Raw genomic sequence first — 17675 nt, 5'->3', positions numbered from 1 at the left:
GTCCAGAGTGGGAATTAGGTTGATAGATGGGGATGGAACAAGAGGCATCACGATAAGAAAAATAAATAAATAAAGATAAATGATGTTAGAGATCATAAGTGAATCATATTTGAGTCCGTTACCTTCGAAAAAAATACATATATATACAGATGACATTGTCGTGTAGAGACATGGATTGCATGGTAGTAACCAATGCATCAACATGAACTAAAGCTTTAATGCGATGCATGCTTTAATCGAAACCATAACATGAACTCGAGCGCAAACTGCATGGCATGAAATTATTTAAGCCCGGCAATCGGCATACCTGCCAAGATTCCCTCCATAAAGGGTGAGATGAACCCATCAAGAATTAGCGAGCTTTTGCACTATTGAGGACTGTAATCGAGATTTGGAGAGACTTTATAGCGAATACTTGTTTATCAGTGGCTTGAAAGGGGACGTTAAGAATGCCATCAGCATACGTGACTAAGACATGGGTTTGAAATAGAAATGCAATTATCATGAAAGATAGTTTACGTCATCAAGCTTGGTTTATTATATGATCATCATGAATATACTGTAAGTGCTTTGTCAGAGTTTCTCGTAAGTGGAGATCCTATCATCCTAGATGGAAGGCTTGGAGGTCATAAAAGCATATACAAGTTTGTTGATGCTAAAGGCATGATTATGAGATAAGGAGGTTGAGTAATTCTTCATTGACAATGGAATAAAATAAATAATATTAGAGGTCTGAAAGATTCGCCTTCAAGAACATAGATGACATCTTCTTGCTGAGACATGATTGCATGGCAGCAGCCAATTTGATATATGATCGATTTAATTGTAACAGTATAGGAAGTGATCGATTATTCAATGTAATACATGCTTTAATTGAAACCCATCCCATCCATGTGCCGAAGTGCAACCTAAAGTGCATCCTAGAAGGGGATTGTAGAGTAGTTGTATCATGGATCAGTATTGGGACAGATCATCGGGATGTCAATCACCCCTGCTGACAGATATATGAAGACTTATATTGCATATAATCTGTCACGCCCCCGCCTGCGCGGGGCACATGAGGCACCTAGTGCCCACGTAGGGGCCACATAAAGGAGGAACACGGAGCTCTCCTGCCAGATATTGTCCGGTTCCAGGGTTTCACGCAAGCATCTTTTACCCATCCCCGATTTTGTTTTCCACCCAAAACGCGTCTATAGGATTTGAAAACACTCACTTCATATGCCCAGACTCTGGAACGAGTCTTTCCGATATGGGACTATTGGGCCTCACATCCTTCCTACCATCGGACAAGAGTCGTCCTTGGCCTGATACCAAATATCACGCCCCCACCTTCGCGGAGCACGTGAGGCACCCAGTGCCTACGTGGGGGCCACATAAGGGAGGAACACGGGGCTCCCCTGCCAGATATTGTCTGGTTCCGGGGTTTCACGCAAGTATCCTTCACCCCTCCCCGGTTTTGTTTTCCATCCAAAACACGTCTGCAAGATTTGGAGACACTCGCCTCATATGCCTAGGCTCCGGAATGAGTTTTTCCGATATGGGACTATTGGGCCTCACACCCTTCCTACCATCGGACAACAGCCGTCCACGGCTCTGATACCAAATGTCAAGCCCCCGCCTGCGCGGGGCACGTGAGACACCCAATGCCCACGTAGGAGTCACATGAGGGAAGAATATAGAGCTCCCCTGCCAGATATTGTCCAGCTCCGGAGCTTCACGCAAGCATCCTTCACTCCTCCTCAGTTTTGTTTTCCACCCAAAATACGTCTGCAGGACTAGGAGACACCCATCTCATATGCTCAGGCTCCGGACCGACTTTTTTCGATGTGGAACTATTGAGTCTCACATTATCTGTGTGGCCAGTTATATATATAGGAAGGTGAATAGTACAGCTAACTGGATGGCTAACTATGTAGCTAACAATAGTGTCTCTATTTCATGGGAGACGTTATCAGGTTATCTGATCACCTCGGAGATATTGTGATGTTCGGTACAAGAGGTTGTATTTATACAAAGGCTCTGGAAAGCAACAGATTCAACTCTTCCCCCTTGCATGCAGGAAAAGGATTCCATGGACAAAGAACAAGATAGGCATGTCTAGAACTGGCTAACCATTGCACCATCAAGAACCGTAATCAAGATTTGGAAAGAAATGTGATCACTACACGAGATAGTTGACATAATCAGGCTTGGTTATTGTATGATCATGAATGTATTATAAAAGCTCCATGAGAACTTGGTAGAAGTAGAGATCTAAGGTGGGAGATTAGGTGGATATTTTGTTAAAAGAAAGGAGGTTTAAGAATATAGTTAATATTTTAACTGGGAAAACAAATTAATGGTTTGTGCTTGAATTTCAAAAGCAAGAACCAAAGTTGAAACATAAATCTTCTCCTCATTTCTAGCATACCATTTAATTGAGGTGCCAACAACAATAAGGGGAGACTCGCTTCAATCATATAGAGGTGAAATGGAAACCTTTTATAACAGCAGTTTTAGGAAATTTCTATGATCAAAGCATGTGGCAAATACCATAGATCTAACAATTATGGCCACATTGAGATTGATTAAAAATGGAGAGAAAAAATCACTTGAAGTTTTCATCCATGTCAAAACATATCATGCACCATAAAATGCAGGTATTTCCTCCAACATTGGTTATAGAATATCTGAGCCATGGTGTTGATTATGGATTTCAGGCTTGATAGTTGATAGGCTTGGCATATTCATGATGGATGTGCAAATGAGTTTAACTCAAGGGAGCAACACATTTTTAACATTGGTTCGTATTATCATCGAGCCAACTTAAATCAATCCATAGTCCGGTCAAAGTCATAGCAAATGGTTGATGTAAATTATGTGAAAACTCAATTTTTGCTAAAAATTTCGTGCATTTGCATGTTCGAGTAATGCATATCAAATGTATAGATCACGGTCTCATGCTACCAAAGATATGCTTCTATCCATATAAAACATACCAGTCCATGTTATATTATTAAATGAGAGAAGAATATTTCACTTTTGATTTGTTGGTCAAATTTTGTTGCTAGAAGATAATTTCCCCCTTCACAAATATCCTAGAAAAAAAAATTAAGAAGTTAGATATATAACCCTCTTTCATCCAAGGTTTCTCTTGAATATCTCAAACCAAATTAACTATATTTAAAATAAAATATCTATCCAACTTACGAGAGTCTTTTTAAAATTCTAATCCATGTATTTTATTTCTTAATTTCCAATGTCTCGAGCTTATTGTTTTAACTATTCTTATTTATGTGCAATGCACACATCTAATTGCTCGTATTCGGTAGAAACTACAAATATAAAAAACAAAACAATAAGATGACATTTGCCATCATTTTTATTTATTCTATTTTTAAAAATGAAAAACTAGAATTTTTTTCTACTTTTTTAAAATCTCTAAAAACATAAATATGTTTGGCATGATCAAATAATAATAATAATAATAAAAGCATAAATAGAGTCGTAGTGATAATGACAACAGTAGTAACAATATGGCAAAACCGATAGTGGTGGTAGGTGGTGTTAGAGGTGGCAACATGGCGAGGGTACTCGTAGAGGTGCAAGAGATCATAGTGGTAGCAACAATAAAGGCAGTGTTAGTATAGCGAAGGTGATAGTGATATAGTGGTAGGGTAATGGTGGTAGCAATGACTAAAATGATAGTAAGATATGACTGGGACAAAGATATAGCTGCGGTGGCAATAATCATGAAGGCAACAGCAGGATTGATGTTTATGAACGTGATGAAGAAAACATCATTGCTAGGGTCAATCTAGCTTCCATGAGTTTTCGAGAATAATTCTCTAGCTTTTCTCTTTGAATTCGTTTGCTTCACAAAAAAAAATTATGGTTAACAAAAAATAAAAATATATTTTTATCTAGTTATTTTTTTTGAAATAAAAATAGAGAAATAAGATTTTTATGTTTTATGAGAAAAAAATTTATAGAGGACATAGAAAAGCTAATTTTCTACCGGTTGAAAATTGAATTTCTTTTTTTTTTAAAGTACTCTTAAGTCATCAAAATCCATATGTAAAGTCTTTTCTTTTATTAAAGATATAATAGGTATTTCATACAATTTTTTAGGAAAGTAGATACTTAACTAAATATAAATTACTCTAAAATATGCTCTTTTTTAATGATCAATCAAATATATTAAAACTATTTTTTCAAGTATCATATTCTCATGAATCACCTTTTTTAAAAAAATAAAAAAAATTTCTCACAAACTATATAAGTTTTTTGTATATTTTTCTCTCTTTCTTGTTATAAAGTCATGCATTTCATTCTCTAACTAGACTATGTATGCCCAAATAGTTGATAAAACAAAAAAAAGAAAGAAAGAAAAAAAAATACTACTTTTCTTTATTTATGACAAGGCAGCCCAACCTTTTATTGAGTTTTCAAGAATAATTCCCTAGCTTTCTCTTTAAACTCGTTTACTTCACAAAATATATATACATTAAAAAATAAAAAATATTTTTTAACTATTCTTTTTTAAAAATAGAAAAAATAAGATTTTTATATTTTATAAACAAATTATGGAGGATATAAAAAGATACTTTCCACTTGTTGAAAATTAATTTTTTTTAAAATACTTTTAAGTCATCAAAATCGGTAAATAAAATCTTTTCTTTATTAAAAATATAATAAGTATTTAATATAATTTTTCTACGAAAATAAATGCCTCACCGAGAGTTTTTTTTTGGCTGAAAACGAGTATTTCATATAATACGTGTACGGATACATCCAAGAAAATCAAAATACAACAACTCATGAAGAGCATATGGTAGCCCCCGCTCTCCTGCCTAAAGAGTGTACCCTGAGTGATGGGCCGCCACCCAGTCGGCCGCCCCATTAACTTCCCTAAATACATGCTTAGCTAGAAAGGCCCTCCCATCTCCCATCATCATCCCTATGTCACGGATCGAGGGATGGTCTGTATCATCAGCCGTCGCCCCCTCTGAATTCATCCGATGACCGTGGCCGAGTCGCCCTCCAAGATGATCGAACTAGCTACTTTTTCTCATGATCAACCAAATATACTAAAACTATTTTTTAAATATCATATTTTTAAAAATTATTTTATAAAAAAAAAATTCTCACAAACTAAATGAGTCTTTTGTATATTCTACTCTATTTCATTCTCTAAGAAGTGAGGATAAAACAAAAAAGAGGAAAGAAAAAGGGTGGTCACTCCGGTTTCTATTTTCGCTTCGCATTATTCATGACAAGATAGCCCAACCTGGGTTTTCGAGAATAATTCTCTCTAGCTTCTCTCTCTGGACTCGTTTGCTTCGCCCAAAAAAAAAATTTATGGTCAACAAAAAAAATGGTAGCGGAAGTATCGTTCTCCCGATCACGTATCGGACGGTCAATCTTCCATCTCCTTCTGTATAAATAATCATCATTTCTAGGGTTTCAACGCCGCCTCATTTTGTTCCCCCAAAACCCTAACCGTCGGAGAGGGGAGGAGAGGAGGGAGAGGATGACGACGCGCTTCAAGAAGCACCGGAAGAAGCGAGGCCACGTGAGCGCCGGCCACGGCCGGATCGGCAAGCACCGGAAGCACCCCGGCGGCCGCGGAAACGCCGGTGGGATGCACCACCACCGGATCCTCTTTGACAAGTACCACCCGGGTTACTTCGGCAAGGTCGGCATGCGCTACTTCCACCGCCTCCGCAACAAGTTCTACTGCCCCACCGTCAACGTCGAACGCCTCTGGTCCTTCGTCCCCGACGACGTCAAGGCAGCCGCCGCCGGCGCCGGCGGAAGCTCTGCACCGATGATCGACGTCACCCAGTTCGGGTACTTTAAGGTGCTGGGCAAGGGTATGCTGCCCCCCACCTGCCCCGTTGTCGTGAAGGCCAAGCTCGTCTCCAAGATCGCCGAGAAGAAGATCAAGGAGGCTGGCGGGGCCGTCGTACTCACAGCCTGATGGTCTTTTCGTCTCTGTTTTTGGTCAGATCTTGGTTTTCATCTTTTGTTTCTTTGAACTCCTCTCTCGTTAGTTTGTTTTTGATCTGCAAGCTCGTTTTTATTTGAATCTGGACGTGTTTATATCCAAAATTTGGATCTGATTATAAATATGTTTAGAGTAATGAAGTGGTAAGCATCGATCCATTTACTTAATGATCTAATTTTGTGTAAGATTTGATATCTAATGATGTTTTTGGCAGATCGCTGCGACAAATATTAGGGTATCTGTAGAATCTGTAGTTTTTTTATTGATTATTAGGGTTTTGTTCTTGGTTTTTGAGATCAAGTTGGCGTCATTATATCTTTGCGAATGTTCTTTAGTGCTATCATAGTGAATGTAGTTTTCTGGCACTATGATGTTGGCTATAAAATTTCTGGTCATATTCTCAATCAGGTCATGCATGTTCGTCCAATTATCTTCTAAGAAATCAAAGATGGTTGTTGTGGTCTTGTGGAGGGACCAGTTGAGCAAATATTATCACTTTCTTGATGTTAGAGTATACTACTGCAGCATCTGCATCAGCTTCTGAATTCCGATGGATAGTTCTATTCATGGTTTTTTTTAACATGAGAAAGCTAATACATAAAGGGTCCCAAACATGTAATTGAATTTAGATTATTCTTATTATTGATTTTTTTGGGAGATGGATACTTGAATGACCTATGTTGTGCTTGTGTTTACTTTTAGGGTCCATGGTGATAAAGATTGCATCAACTTTTGCACCTGACTTAGATTGTTTGATTGTCCATCCATGAATCTTCACTTCACATCAATGCATTCTAAGTCTTATGAATTCTTTAAATCATTATATTCCAGTCAAAGCTGAAAATTTTTCTTAAATATGGGTTTCCTATTCTTTTTTTGAATCTGGGATTCATTTCCCGGAATTGTTTTCCTTAGTAGTGTGAACATTTCACATTAACACAACAAGGGTGGAATGTTTAAAGATATTTTTCACAATGAATTTGATATTTTTCAGATTTATGTTTTATGGTCAAGTATTAATTATTTTCGGATAAGTATACATGCAAAAAACCTTTTTTTTTTCTTGATTTGAACGGCTGAATCAAATTTTTGGTTATCATTAGTTCAAGCTGGAATGAAGCTCAAATTCAAGCTCGAACTGAGTTTGATAGAACTGGGCTTGGGGCCGAGATTGTTTCCATCTTGTCACAAGCTTGCAGTGCTGTCAATTAGAGGAAGTTTAATAATCTGCCAAACTGTTTTGCTAATGTTCTTTGGCCGTTTTACTAAAGTCTACCATGGATGGACGCGAGAAACATCTAAGAAATGGCTCAAATTTAATTTTTCATTATCTAATAATTACTGATGGCATTGACTTAAGTATATTTTACTCCAGGTCTATTTTTTTTACTGCTGATTGGTCTCAAAATTTGTTTAATACTTGACCCTTTTGTTGCAATTAATCCCATCATTGAAAGGGAGAGAGAGAGAGGAGATTTTTTAATATGCTCACAGGTCTATTGGTTGTGGGGTACGTTTAATTCTTTTTTTTTTCCAAAAAAAAATAAAACAAAGTTGGCCCAGAGCTGCCACCGCAACTTTCTAATATCACTGGGAGTGCCAATGCATTTAGGCATCTATCATTGCATTAAAGAGTTTTTGCTTTAACAAATAACTGCTGTTAATTTTTTTTTGGTAATAGTACCTCTTGCGTGCCATGTTTTTGAGAACGTTTAATACTTTCTCAATAATTTAGGCACCCTGGGGCTTATTATTTCTATTCATCGTAAAGATCAAAAAGTTGAGATTTTTATTTCCGATCTAAAGTTTTATTTTGTGTGTCAGGTCAATCTATAATTTGGTTGAAACAGATAAGGGAAATACATGTTTTTTTTTTTTTTTTTTGTTGGGGGTGGGGAGTCCTAACTCCACCCCCTACCTTGTGCTCCCTTGCTTTTTCGGCTGTAAGTCTAGGTTTGGAGAGAAACCAAGCTTTGCACTTGCAGAACTAAATTACTGGTAATGGAGCCAAATAGAGGGCCAACACACTTTATAATCGAACCCTGCCTCTTATCTTAAGTGGTGAGGGTTCGTATTATCCAAACTAACGTTCGGTTGTAGAAATACACGCTAAAAGTTAGCCAAAAATGCTTGTTAAAGTTTACGAGTCTGCTCTCGTCTAAGGGCGTGGTTGTCAATTGACAATCACCTAGCCCCATGCATTTCACGGATCCTCCTCTCGTTGTACATGAATGCAGAGAATTCACTGGGGACTGGATTTTGTGACGCGCAGCAATGAAAATAGAAATGGGCGACTGTCATTGGTTGGAGAAAATTATTCTTATTTCATGAAGGAATAAGAATGCTTTACTTCTTCAAAATTTAATTTCTATTTTTTTAATTTTAATTTCTGTCGCAAACTAAATGCGTCGAGAAATATAATCATTTCATTCCAATCTATTTCGATTTCATTCTACTCATGAACTAAATTTTCATTATACTCACAAACCAAGTGCACACTTAATTTTTTTTGTTCTCCTAACTGATGTGATGTAATAGCTGTAGCCGCATTTGCTTTCCTAACATATTATGCAACTCGTGACTTCGGCTTTCGCCCGTTGAAACTAACGAAGAATTAAATGGTCACACCATTTCATATCTTAAGCATGCCATCCTGTCATTTATTTAATTAAACGTTTAATTTATGGAGCCTGAGTACGTAGTGCCTCTCTTGCTTTTGATAATTTGCTCTCTTTACCTACCACTCTGGGGCCTCAAATATGCATCACGACAGTCGTGTGCAGGATTTTGGTGCTTCATGCCTCAAGTTTCTCGTCCAACCAATAATTTTCTTCATCATGGTATGACAATTGATGGTACCCACGTCACTAATGTAACATGTATATTTGTAATTAGAACCGTTGTTCGGGGTCCACCACAGCTCGAATTTTCAAACAATCGGAAGTGCCTTTGGATAGAGAACATTGAGGTGCCCGGCGCCACTTCCGCTCTATCGTCAATTCGTGGTAGTGCTCTGTGTCTTGGGTCCAGCGTTCATTCGGGCCGGTTAAAAAGAACTATAATTTAGGTGTAAAATGATTATATTGGTTTTGGATCTATTTTATAATTTAATATGTTTCAAGTCACTGTTATCACTCAAACATCTAGTCTCAACAGTCTATTTCTTATTAAAATATTTAGGAATGCACCTTTCATAATTTGAACCCAAAACTTGGAAAAGATAAAATTTACTAAAATTGGGGCTTCATGTAAATGACTAATTTTGTTTTTAAAATCTGATGTTGATTTGATAGGTTATTATTTACACGTCATCAACCAGTAGTTACATTCTAGTAAAATTAATCTATGTCAAAAATTTACCTAGCTAAAGTTTATCTAATAATTATTTTTTTGATCCTGACGTCCTACCTAACGGCGTCATCTTCGCCCAAACGCTCTTTATCATAATAATTACTGCGGAATAACAAAACAGCCCTCACATGACAACTATCAGATCAGCATCCTACGGTTGTGATCCTTGGTATTCTCGTCCTAATGCACGAGAAGCTCTTCGAAGTCCGATTCTTTTCTGCGCTGGATCTTGGATAAAAACCCACGTTTTAACTCGCCGATACCCCCTTCCTTGGTGACCCAGAGGCCGGCGGCCCAATGGCGACCAATCGCCGACTCCTCCTCTCCCTCCTCGCCGTCGCCTTCCTCCTCTCCTCGGCCATCTCGCTCGCACGTGCCGGCTCCGGATCCGACTTCGAGGATGCGAACCCGATCCGATACGTCACCGATCGGTTCGGATCTCTCGAGTCCGCCCTCCTCCGCGTCCTCGGCCGCTCCCGCCACGCCCTCCACTTTGCCCGCTTCGCTCGCCGGTATGCTTCTTTAAATCTCTCTCTCGGTGATCGGACGGTCACGAAAGGTGGCCCAGTTTGTTGATCGATGGTCCTCTTCAGTTAGGTATGGGAAGAGGTACACATCAACGGAGGAGATGAGGCGGCGATTTGGGATTTTCGTGGAGAATTTGGAGCTCATCCGGTCCACCAATCGGAAGGACCTACCATATACCCTGGGGATCAACCGTAAGTTTGTGTGGGGGGGATCGATTTTGGGCCGTCTGATTGATTGGACGGATTTGGGCTAAATATCGGCCATCTGATTTGCATCAGGATTCGCGGATTGGAGCTGGGAGGACTTCCGGACGAGCCGCCTGGGAGCGGCGCAGAACTGCTCTGCTACGCTGGAGGGGAACCACAAGCTGACCGACGCGGTGCTTCCCAAAACGGTACGTTCGGTGATGAGTTGATCTCCCACGTGGATTTGAGCTCGGACGGTGGTGATTCAGTAGTGATTTTATTGAACATATATTTTCCGCCGATATGACGAATTTGCCCCTGTAGAAAGACTGGAGGGAGGAGGGAATAGTCAGCCCGGTTAAAGATCAGGGTCACTGTGGATCCTGCTGGACTTTCAGGTGAGCATTTCTCGCTTCGCATCAAAATGACTCAAATTGCCTTTTTCTGCATTTGGATCGAGATAAAAATAGTTTTGCCTAGGTTTCTGTTTGGATAATTGGGCTGAAAATTCTATAATATTTATAGGTTAGGCCATTACAACAGGCAAAATCATAAGATTATAGATTGATATAAGTCTTATTCATAGCCCACTCCAAAGCTACTTTGAATTCCAGTAAGGTTTTTTTTTTTCCTAATGGGGTTCGGGTTGGCCCGGGTCACTTCTGGATATCTATGAATATAGGCCTAGTTCAATTTGTAATCTTGTGATTTTGCTGATTATACTGGCTCAACCGACAAATGTCATAGGATTTTTAGCCGAATCATCCAAACTGGTGCCAAAAGGAGAAGAAAAAAAAGGAATGGAAATAGAAAAAGTTGTCCGTGTAAACTGATTTTATTTTTGTTTGATTGAAATTTTTAAAAAATAAGCATTGGCTGAGATGTTTTTACTTTGAGTAATGCTATAAAGTTCCATGAAAGTCATGCCCACTATCCTCTTTCTGGTTGAATCCTTTTTTTTTTTAATATTTACTTTAGATTCTCTACTAAAACAAAGTAGCAGACATAAACAATGGTTTCAATGAATAAATTTTTTTGGCAGCTTTCCTTTAAAATAATTGTACTTCACACATGACTGCTCTTCGCCTATGCTCAAGGTTTGATTGGCATAATGCTTATGCCAAGCTTTTTGCCTGCTATATTCCTTGATTATATACCATCATCATGTTTGTTTCTAGGTTACATTGACTTTTGACATGGGACAGGTCTGTGAAGTAAGTTATGATTGCAGTTGTAAACGTGCTGTATTTGGATTAGAATTTTTTCTTGTCGGGTTTGTCTTGATTTTTGATTTTGTAATCAGAAGTAAGTGTTTAGACTTCTTGTTGATATTGATTTTTTTTGTTTATCTAATATCAATCTTGACCTATAACTGCCCTATAATAAGGGAGCTATTAATTTAATAAATGCAATGTCTTTATCTGGATGCCATGTGTTTAATCTTATGATAATAATCTTTTGCTGTCTAATAGGAAAATAATGATCATGAATCAAGACCTACTGTACAGATTCTAAGTTCTAATTATATTGAATTTGGAAGTTCATAAGGTTATTTATATTAAATCGACACGAAAAGGCACATCTGCTGATAAATGTGTTATTTATTAATGCATGCATATATATTTAGTAACATAAGGTTCGGGTTTGGCCATAACCATATGGAACCCGAGAAGCTTATTTGTTCTAGTTTTGGCATCAAAACTTGATTATTGTTAACAATCAGGTTAGATTATTTGTCTTACCATTTTAAAAAATCTATTTTTAATCTTATGGTGCTCGGTCAATATGGTGCATGTGGATCACCTGGGTTACACTGATCGTTTATCATCCTACTCAGGAACTCTTTCATCTTCACATCTTAAATATGATGGTCAATGAATTTTTGAGGCAGTAAATGAAGTATCGAGCAAAAGCTCATTATGATGTTTAATCAGTCAGAACTAGATCTATAACCATTTTGAGTCTAAACTTGGATGAACTAGTGAGTCAAAGTAGAGGGAGTGTGTGCATCCTGTTTTATCCTAGGGACATCTTAAACTTGGATGAACTAGTGAGTCAAGAAAATAGGAAGAGTGTGCATGCTTCTTTTATCCTCGGGACATCCTGTACCAGGACAGAACTTTATAGTACTTGAGTTGGAGTTAAGACTCTCCAGTGAAATCCAAAGAGAAGGCACTGCAATCCATTTATAAGGTATTTTATTTTATCAAGAACTCTTTAATAGGCTCTATAGTTTCTGGACCCTTTACTTCATCTACACTTTCAGTTAAAATGGAAGGCTTCATGTTGGATTGCTGTCGATTCTAGGGTATTATACATACTGAAGCTGAGCTTCCAGATCTCTTAATTAAATTCATACACATGATATGGAAAATAAGGACCAAGCTTGTGGCTTTTAATTGATATATATCACATTCTGTTTAATACTTTTTTTTTGTTGCAAATATCCAGGCCTTGGACAAAATTGTCTGCCAATCAACAAGTCACCTTTATCTATGTCCGGACTGAGTAGGCATCTGAAGTGTTTATCTATGATTATTCTCAGATATCATCCTAACAATTCACTACCATAAACAAGAACCATATCTGTAGTTTATGCACTTTGCTTTATAAATCCTTCTCCATTCAGTCTTATTATGTTTTGTGTCTACCATTCAAAATATCAAAATATCCAGGTCTTGCTTTCCAATTCCCAACTTTCCTTGTGTGAAATTATGTCCTTTCATTTAGTAGCTTCTGCAAATTTTCATTGCAAAAATCTTGTATTAGCATTGTAAATCAATGAGCATAGTTATCTATTGATTTTGATCTACCCACAATCCACATGATGTATCTTACAGTGACCTCTAGGACATACTCCAAATTTTAAATAGAAACCCACCAGCTTCCAACTCATTATGTCATTATTCAATCTCCTGGATTTTCCGCACAATGTTTCTGTCTCCTTTTTCACTCAAGGAACCTAACATTCTTCTGCATATCTCTATTTATTTTCTGGTGTTGACTTGTTCTGCCAAAGTCATTTCAAGAGTCATAAGCAAACACTAGTTATTATAGTTGATGAAATTCATTGTCTGCCAAATTAACGAAACTTGAATCAATTATCCAATAAGATCCTAAGTATGTTGATGTAATCCATATTTTTTACAACCTCCATTCACATTATTTGGTTTCTATTATCAATTGTCAGAAGCAAGGTTCTCAAAATGGGTACCAAGTGCTCTATCGGTCAGGATTCAGGCCGTACCCCTGACCTGTATGGTATACTATACTCTACTGACACATGGTATACTGTAAGTACCGATAACTCATGGTCGGCGGTGGCGGCATCGGAACGAAGAAAGAGACTAGGGTTTTGAAGATGAGAGAGAGAGAGAGATTGCGACTCGTGGGGTGGGGATTTTATATTGAAATGCTGATCTAGCCTGGTTCTGACTCTGCCTCGAAGCGGACCTGCATACTGACCTGGTTCCGCACTGATTCTGTTCCAGTTGGTGTTGCAGAGATTGCTTGGTGGAATGAGATTGCACAAAATGCTGAAAAGCTTTTAAAAGTATAAAACAATGCATCTTTTAACCTAAAATTATCATGATTATTACCTATAATCTATGCAAACATTTTTTTTTCAGTTTATTTATAGTTTTTATACTTCCTCCAAAGATTGTTAGCTAGCTACAGGATGACAAATTAATTTTGCTATATCACCTTTATTACCGATAAATCTTCAACATATACATTAACTAAATCTATTCAGACCTCAATCTTTGGTCAATGGAATTTAGGGTTCATTTTTAAGATCTTAGATCTCTATGAAGTTCATAGAGTAGTAAAATTTTGTAGTTCATTACAAGATCTAACAATGCCAGCCCCCAAATTGGCAGCACTACTGGGGCACTTGAGGCAGCATACACACAGGCAACAGGAAAGAGTATCTCTCTGTCAGAACAGCAGCTGGTTGACTGCGCCAGTGCATTTAATAACTTTGGATGCCACGGAGGGTTGCCTTCTCAAGCTTTCGAATACATAAAGTACAATGGGGGTCTTGATACTGAAGAGTCGTACCCATACACCGCAGCCAATGGCATCTGCAACTTTAAGCCAGAGAATGTTGGTATCAAGGTCGCTGATTCCGTCAACATCACCCTGGTGAGAGGCCTAGACCTATTACTCATTTGGTTTAATAAGAACATGCTAGATGTTAACCTTTCTTGTCTTCCTTCCATATGTTTTGGATAGCACAGACTTTGGCTTTCTACAAGTATGTTTATGACCAACAGCTTGAGTTGGAACTTCAATATACTGCTGTATTTGATAGTTATGTTTCTACTAAATGAAGTGAACAAATAATAGTAATGATTAGTTCTATTTATTCTCTCTTTTGGAAAGGGGGCAGAGGATGAACTAAAACATGCTGTTGGAGTGGTCCGTCCAGTTAGTGTTGCATTTCAAGTGGTTAAGGATTTCAGATTCTACAAGGGAGGAGTTTTCTCCAGCGATACCTGCGGTAGCACTCAAATGGTAACTTTTAATGAGTTCTCTATTTGATTATTGCAATTGCTGCTACAGAAGGGGAATATCATTTCTTTCATCTCCAGGACACTTGAAATCTCTGGTTCCAAGTAGCCACCATTTTTCTTATTACAGACAGGCAATATATTACTGAAAAAAAGAGATTATTAGCTTGTATCATTCACTTAATATAACTAACATTACTATCAGTTAATATGTCTGCAAACCTGTCGGAAATTTGTAGGATGTAAATCATGCTGTTCTGGCTGTTGGTTATGGGGTGGAGAATGGCATTCCATATTGGCTGATCAAGAACTCATGGGGAGAAGATTGGGGACTTGATGGCTACTTCAAGATGGAGTTGGGAAAGAACATGTGTGGTAAGTATCTTGTACTGTATTCTCACTGGTTTTCTGTATTTAATAAGCCACGATGCCATCTGACAGGCCTTGTGACAATTGATCTTCTCTTAGAGTCATTCACATATTCATCCTTTGACCTGGATCTGTCAACGAAACGATTTTACTTCTTGTTCCATTATGTTATGCTCAACCAAATGCGCCCCAAATGTAGTCGTGAGCCCCAATATGACCACATCCCTGCAACATTCTTATCTCTGCTACACATCATATTTGCAGCTATATGCTAGATTATTCTCTTTCAAGAGTACTCTTTGGGGAGAAAATACTTGGAACTATCAATAGATCTACAAGAAAGCCATGCAAACTGTCACTATAAATGTTAGTTATTAAATAAAATCAAAGGTAGGATACTGTGTGACCATTTAACTCGGATAATATTCCCATGACTTGCATTATGATATCATCAGACTTTAGCCTAATTTATTAGGTAGTCGAAAGCTGATTCAGTGATTGTTAATGCAGGTGTTGCGACTTGCGCTTCCTACCCTATTATTGCTGAGTAACATAAACTGAAGAAATGGAGGTATCCCCAGTTGATTGGAATTGTAAAGCTTTCAGTATTTATGTTTACTGAACTTCTATTGGCATCGTATAATTTATAGAGGGGACCATGCACGCTTTTCCTCTATTTGATGCTGAATTGATTAGTTCTTTACCTCTTCTTCGTTGTGAGATATAAAGACAAATTTAAGCTTTTGATCATCCTTAAACTCAGGATCATGGCAATTGGCTATTAAGTGAGGAGGTGAATCTTTCTGCCCATCCTAGCCAGAAGGCATGCACTTCCCACTAGGATTAACGCAAGCCAGTGAATAATAGAACTAGATTTCAAGCTTAAGAGAGCAAATGATATAAAATCTGTGTTACTTGGTCCTTATTGCCGAAGCAATGAACCGACCAATGTATGCATGAGAATATGATGAAGTTACTGTTAAAACATATGTTCAATTTAGCATAATAAGTTTTAGGGACATGATGACTTAGGCTATGTTTGATAAAGGGAATAACTTTGGAGAGTTATCCCCTCCACTGATTTATTTTTCACACCTTGTCGGAGGGTTAAGTGGAGGAACTAGTGATACCATTGATTTTTACAGTTATTTGGATTTTATCACAAGAATAAAATTGCTCTTTTATTTTTATTTGGTGTGTTGAAAATTAGATAGAGAAAAAAAAAATATAATTAGAAAGGATAAGATAAGTTGCCTCTGAAATATTTTATTTTGCCATTTTGATGAAATAAAATTATTGCAATAAGTTATTTATCCGAGAAGCATTGCTCGGTGGCCGTGTTTGAGTTACGTACGGGATGAACCCATCTCGCGAGCCCGCTAAAGCGATGGTTGGGGGCTTTACCTCTCCGGTGACAAAGCGCCAAAATACGCCGCTACGTGGCCAATTTGTTTCATTGACCACGTGGCTGGGTCCAAGTTCCTCTCGCTCTCTCGGCCCCCCAAATTGAATCCCTCTTGGAACGTCGTTTAATGCCTCCCAATTAATACGGAAAAGTGCTGGTCATCCAACTCTACCCACCATTTCATTTATCATGTGATGCAGTGCTCATGACTCATTATCGGGTCGGGTATTGGTCGGATTCGAAACATATCATACCATACCGATCAGATATTGATATCCGGTATAGAAAATGTATCGATTCTCCATATGGAGTTCAGTATCGATATAACATATATTGGATCTGATATTTTATAATTAGCATAAAATTTTGCTGGTTGTACTGATCCTTTTATACCATGTTATGCAGACAATTGCGCAATAAATTTTATTGAAAAAAAAGCTAGGGGAGAAAGATAAAAATACAGGAACTGTTGAATTGTATGCATGGGGGCATTTTCAGACAAGCTGGCAATATTTGTATTGGCATGACAAATTCAAAAGAAGGTAGAGTCACCTAATTGCACCTAACCTGCTGTGTTGAGGAAAAAGACATTACGCTTGGTTGGCATGGGAAATTCGAGGTTTATATGCCTTGACTTGCGATTCACATGGCATCGCCTCCATTAAAAGCAGGCATGTTTTATCTTTAAACTTGATGCACTTAATGGTCAGAAAACAATTTTGTTTAGAAAGAATCAATTAATTGTATAATGTCGATATCTTAAGCACTAAGCTACACTTGTTTCGTGCAAAATGAAAACACTCACAACTCTCGCCGGAGCTGACAATGTCATAATCAAGAGCAATAGTAATTAAAGATGTGAGTCCCCTCTGGCCTTTTTATATAAATTAGCTGAACCGAACCGGCCAAATGTAGCATAGGCATGTAGGTATAGGTTGTCAACTATAATGTTTAATCTAGTATTTACTAAAAAGAGACACACTTTCATGCAGGGGCACAATCATGAGAATTCGCATCATGAAGTAAAACAAACAACATTTGGTTCTGGAATTCAATGAAACTAGTAAAAAAATTATTTATAGAAATAGTTACGCCCATGTAATGCTAACTTTTATTTGGCCCCACTTTTGAATACAAAAGATACCGTTTGAATGATATTTTTTTTATAAATAATAACAAATGGATATAAAACAGTATCTTTACGCCACGAAACGACTTATACAACCCTTCCTCTCATAGTTATGCTTGTAATAATGTTTGAATAGTATAACTATTTTTCAATTATGCTCGCTTTTAATATACTGTTTGGCATAACCTTCACGCTTACGTAA

At 37.7% G+C, this 17675-nt stretch overlaps 2 protein-coding genes across 3 annotated transcripts; both read left to right on the top strand.

The window, feature by feature from the left end:
- The first annotated feature begins 5436 nt into the window (after positions 1-5436).
- LOC103702044 (60S ribosomal protein L27a-3-like) lies at positions 5437-6191 on the top strand. The gene has a single exon (XM_008784332.4). The coding sequence runs from the start codon at positions 5516-5518 to the stop codon at positions 5963-5965; it is 450 nt and encodes a 149-aa protein (XP_008782554.1). The 5' UTR covers positions 5437-5515; the 3' UTR covers positions 5966-6191.
- A 3295-nt stretch (positions 6192-9486) lies between these two features.
- LOC103702035 (oryzain gamma chain-like) lies at positions 9487-15697 on the top strand. 2 transcript variants are annotated; one of them, XM_039127159.1, is made up of 8 exons: positions 9487-9855; positions 9937-10062; positions 10150-10265; positions 10381-10454; positions 13938-14202; positions 14443-14574; positions 14810-14945; positions 15450-15697. In XM_039127159.1, exons 1-8 carry the CDS (start codon positions 9744-9746, stop codon positions 15488-15490), a joined length of 1002 nt encoding a protein of 333 aa, XP_038983087.1. In that variant the 5' UTR covers positions 9487-9743; the 3' UTR covers positions 15491-15697. The 2 variants fall into 2 exon arrangements, with proteins under 2 accessions (XP_038983087.1, XP_008782544.2); XM_008784322.4 differs by having other exon boundaries at positions 9494-9855; positions 9941-10062.
- Positions 15698-17675: the final 1978 nt, after the last annotated feature.

The sequence above is a fragment of the Phoenix dactylifera genome, chromosome 6 (assembly GCF_009389715.1).
Source record: "Phoenix dactylifera cultivar Barhee BC4 chromosome 6, palm_55x_up_171113_PBpolish2nd_filt_p, whole genome shotgun sequence".
Taxonomy (NCBI): Eukaryota; Viridiplantae; Streptophyta; class Magnoliopsida; order Arecales; family Arecaceae; genus Phoenix; species Phoenix dactylifera.
The sequence above is the reverse complement of the archived record's forward strand: the minus strand, read 5'-3'. Positions and strand labels throughout refer to the sequence as shown.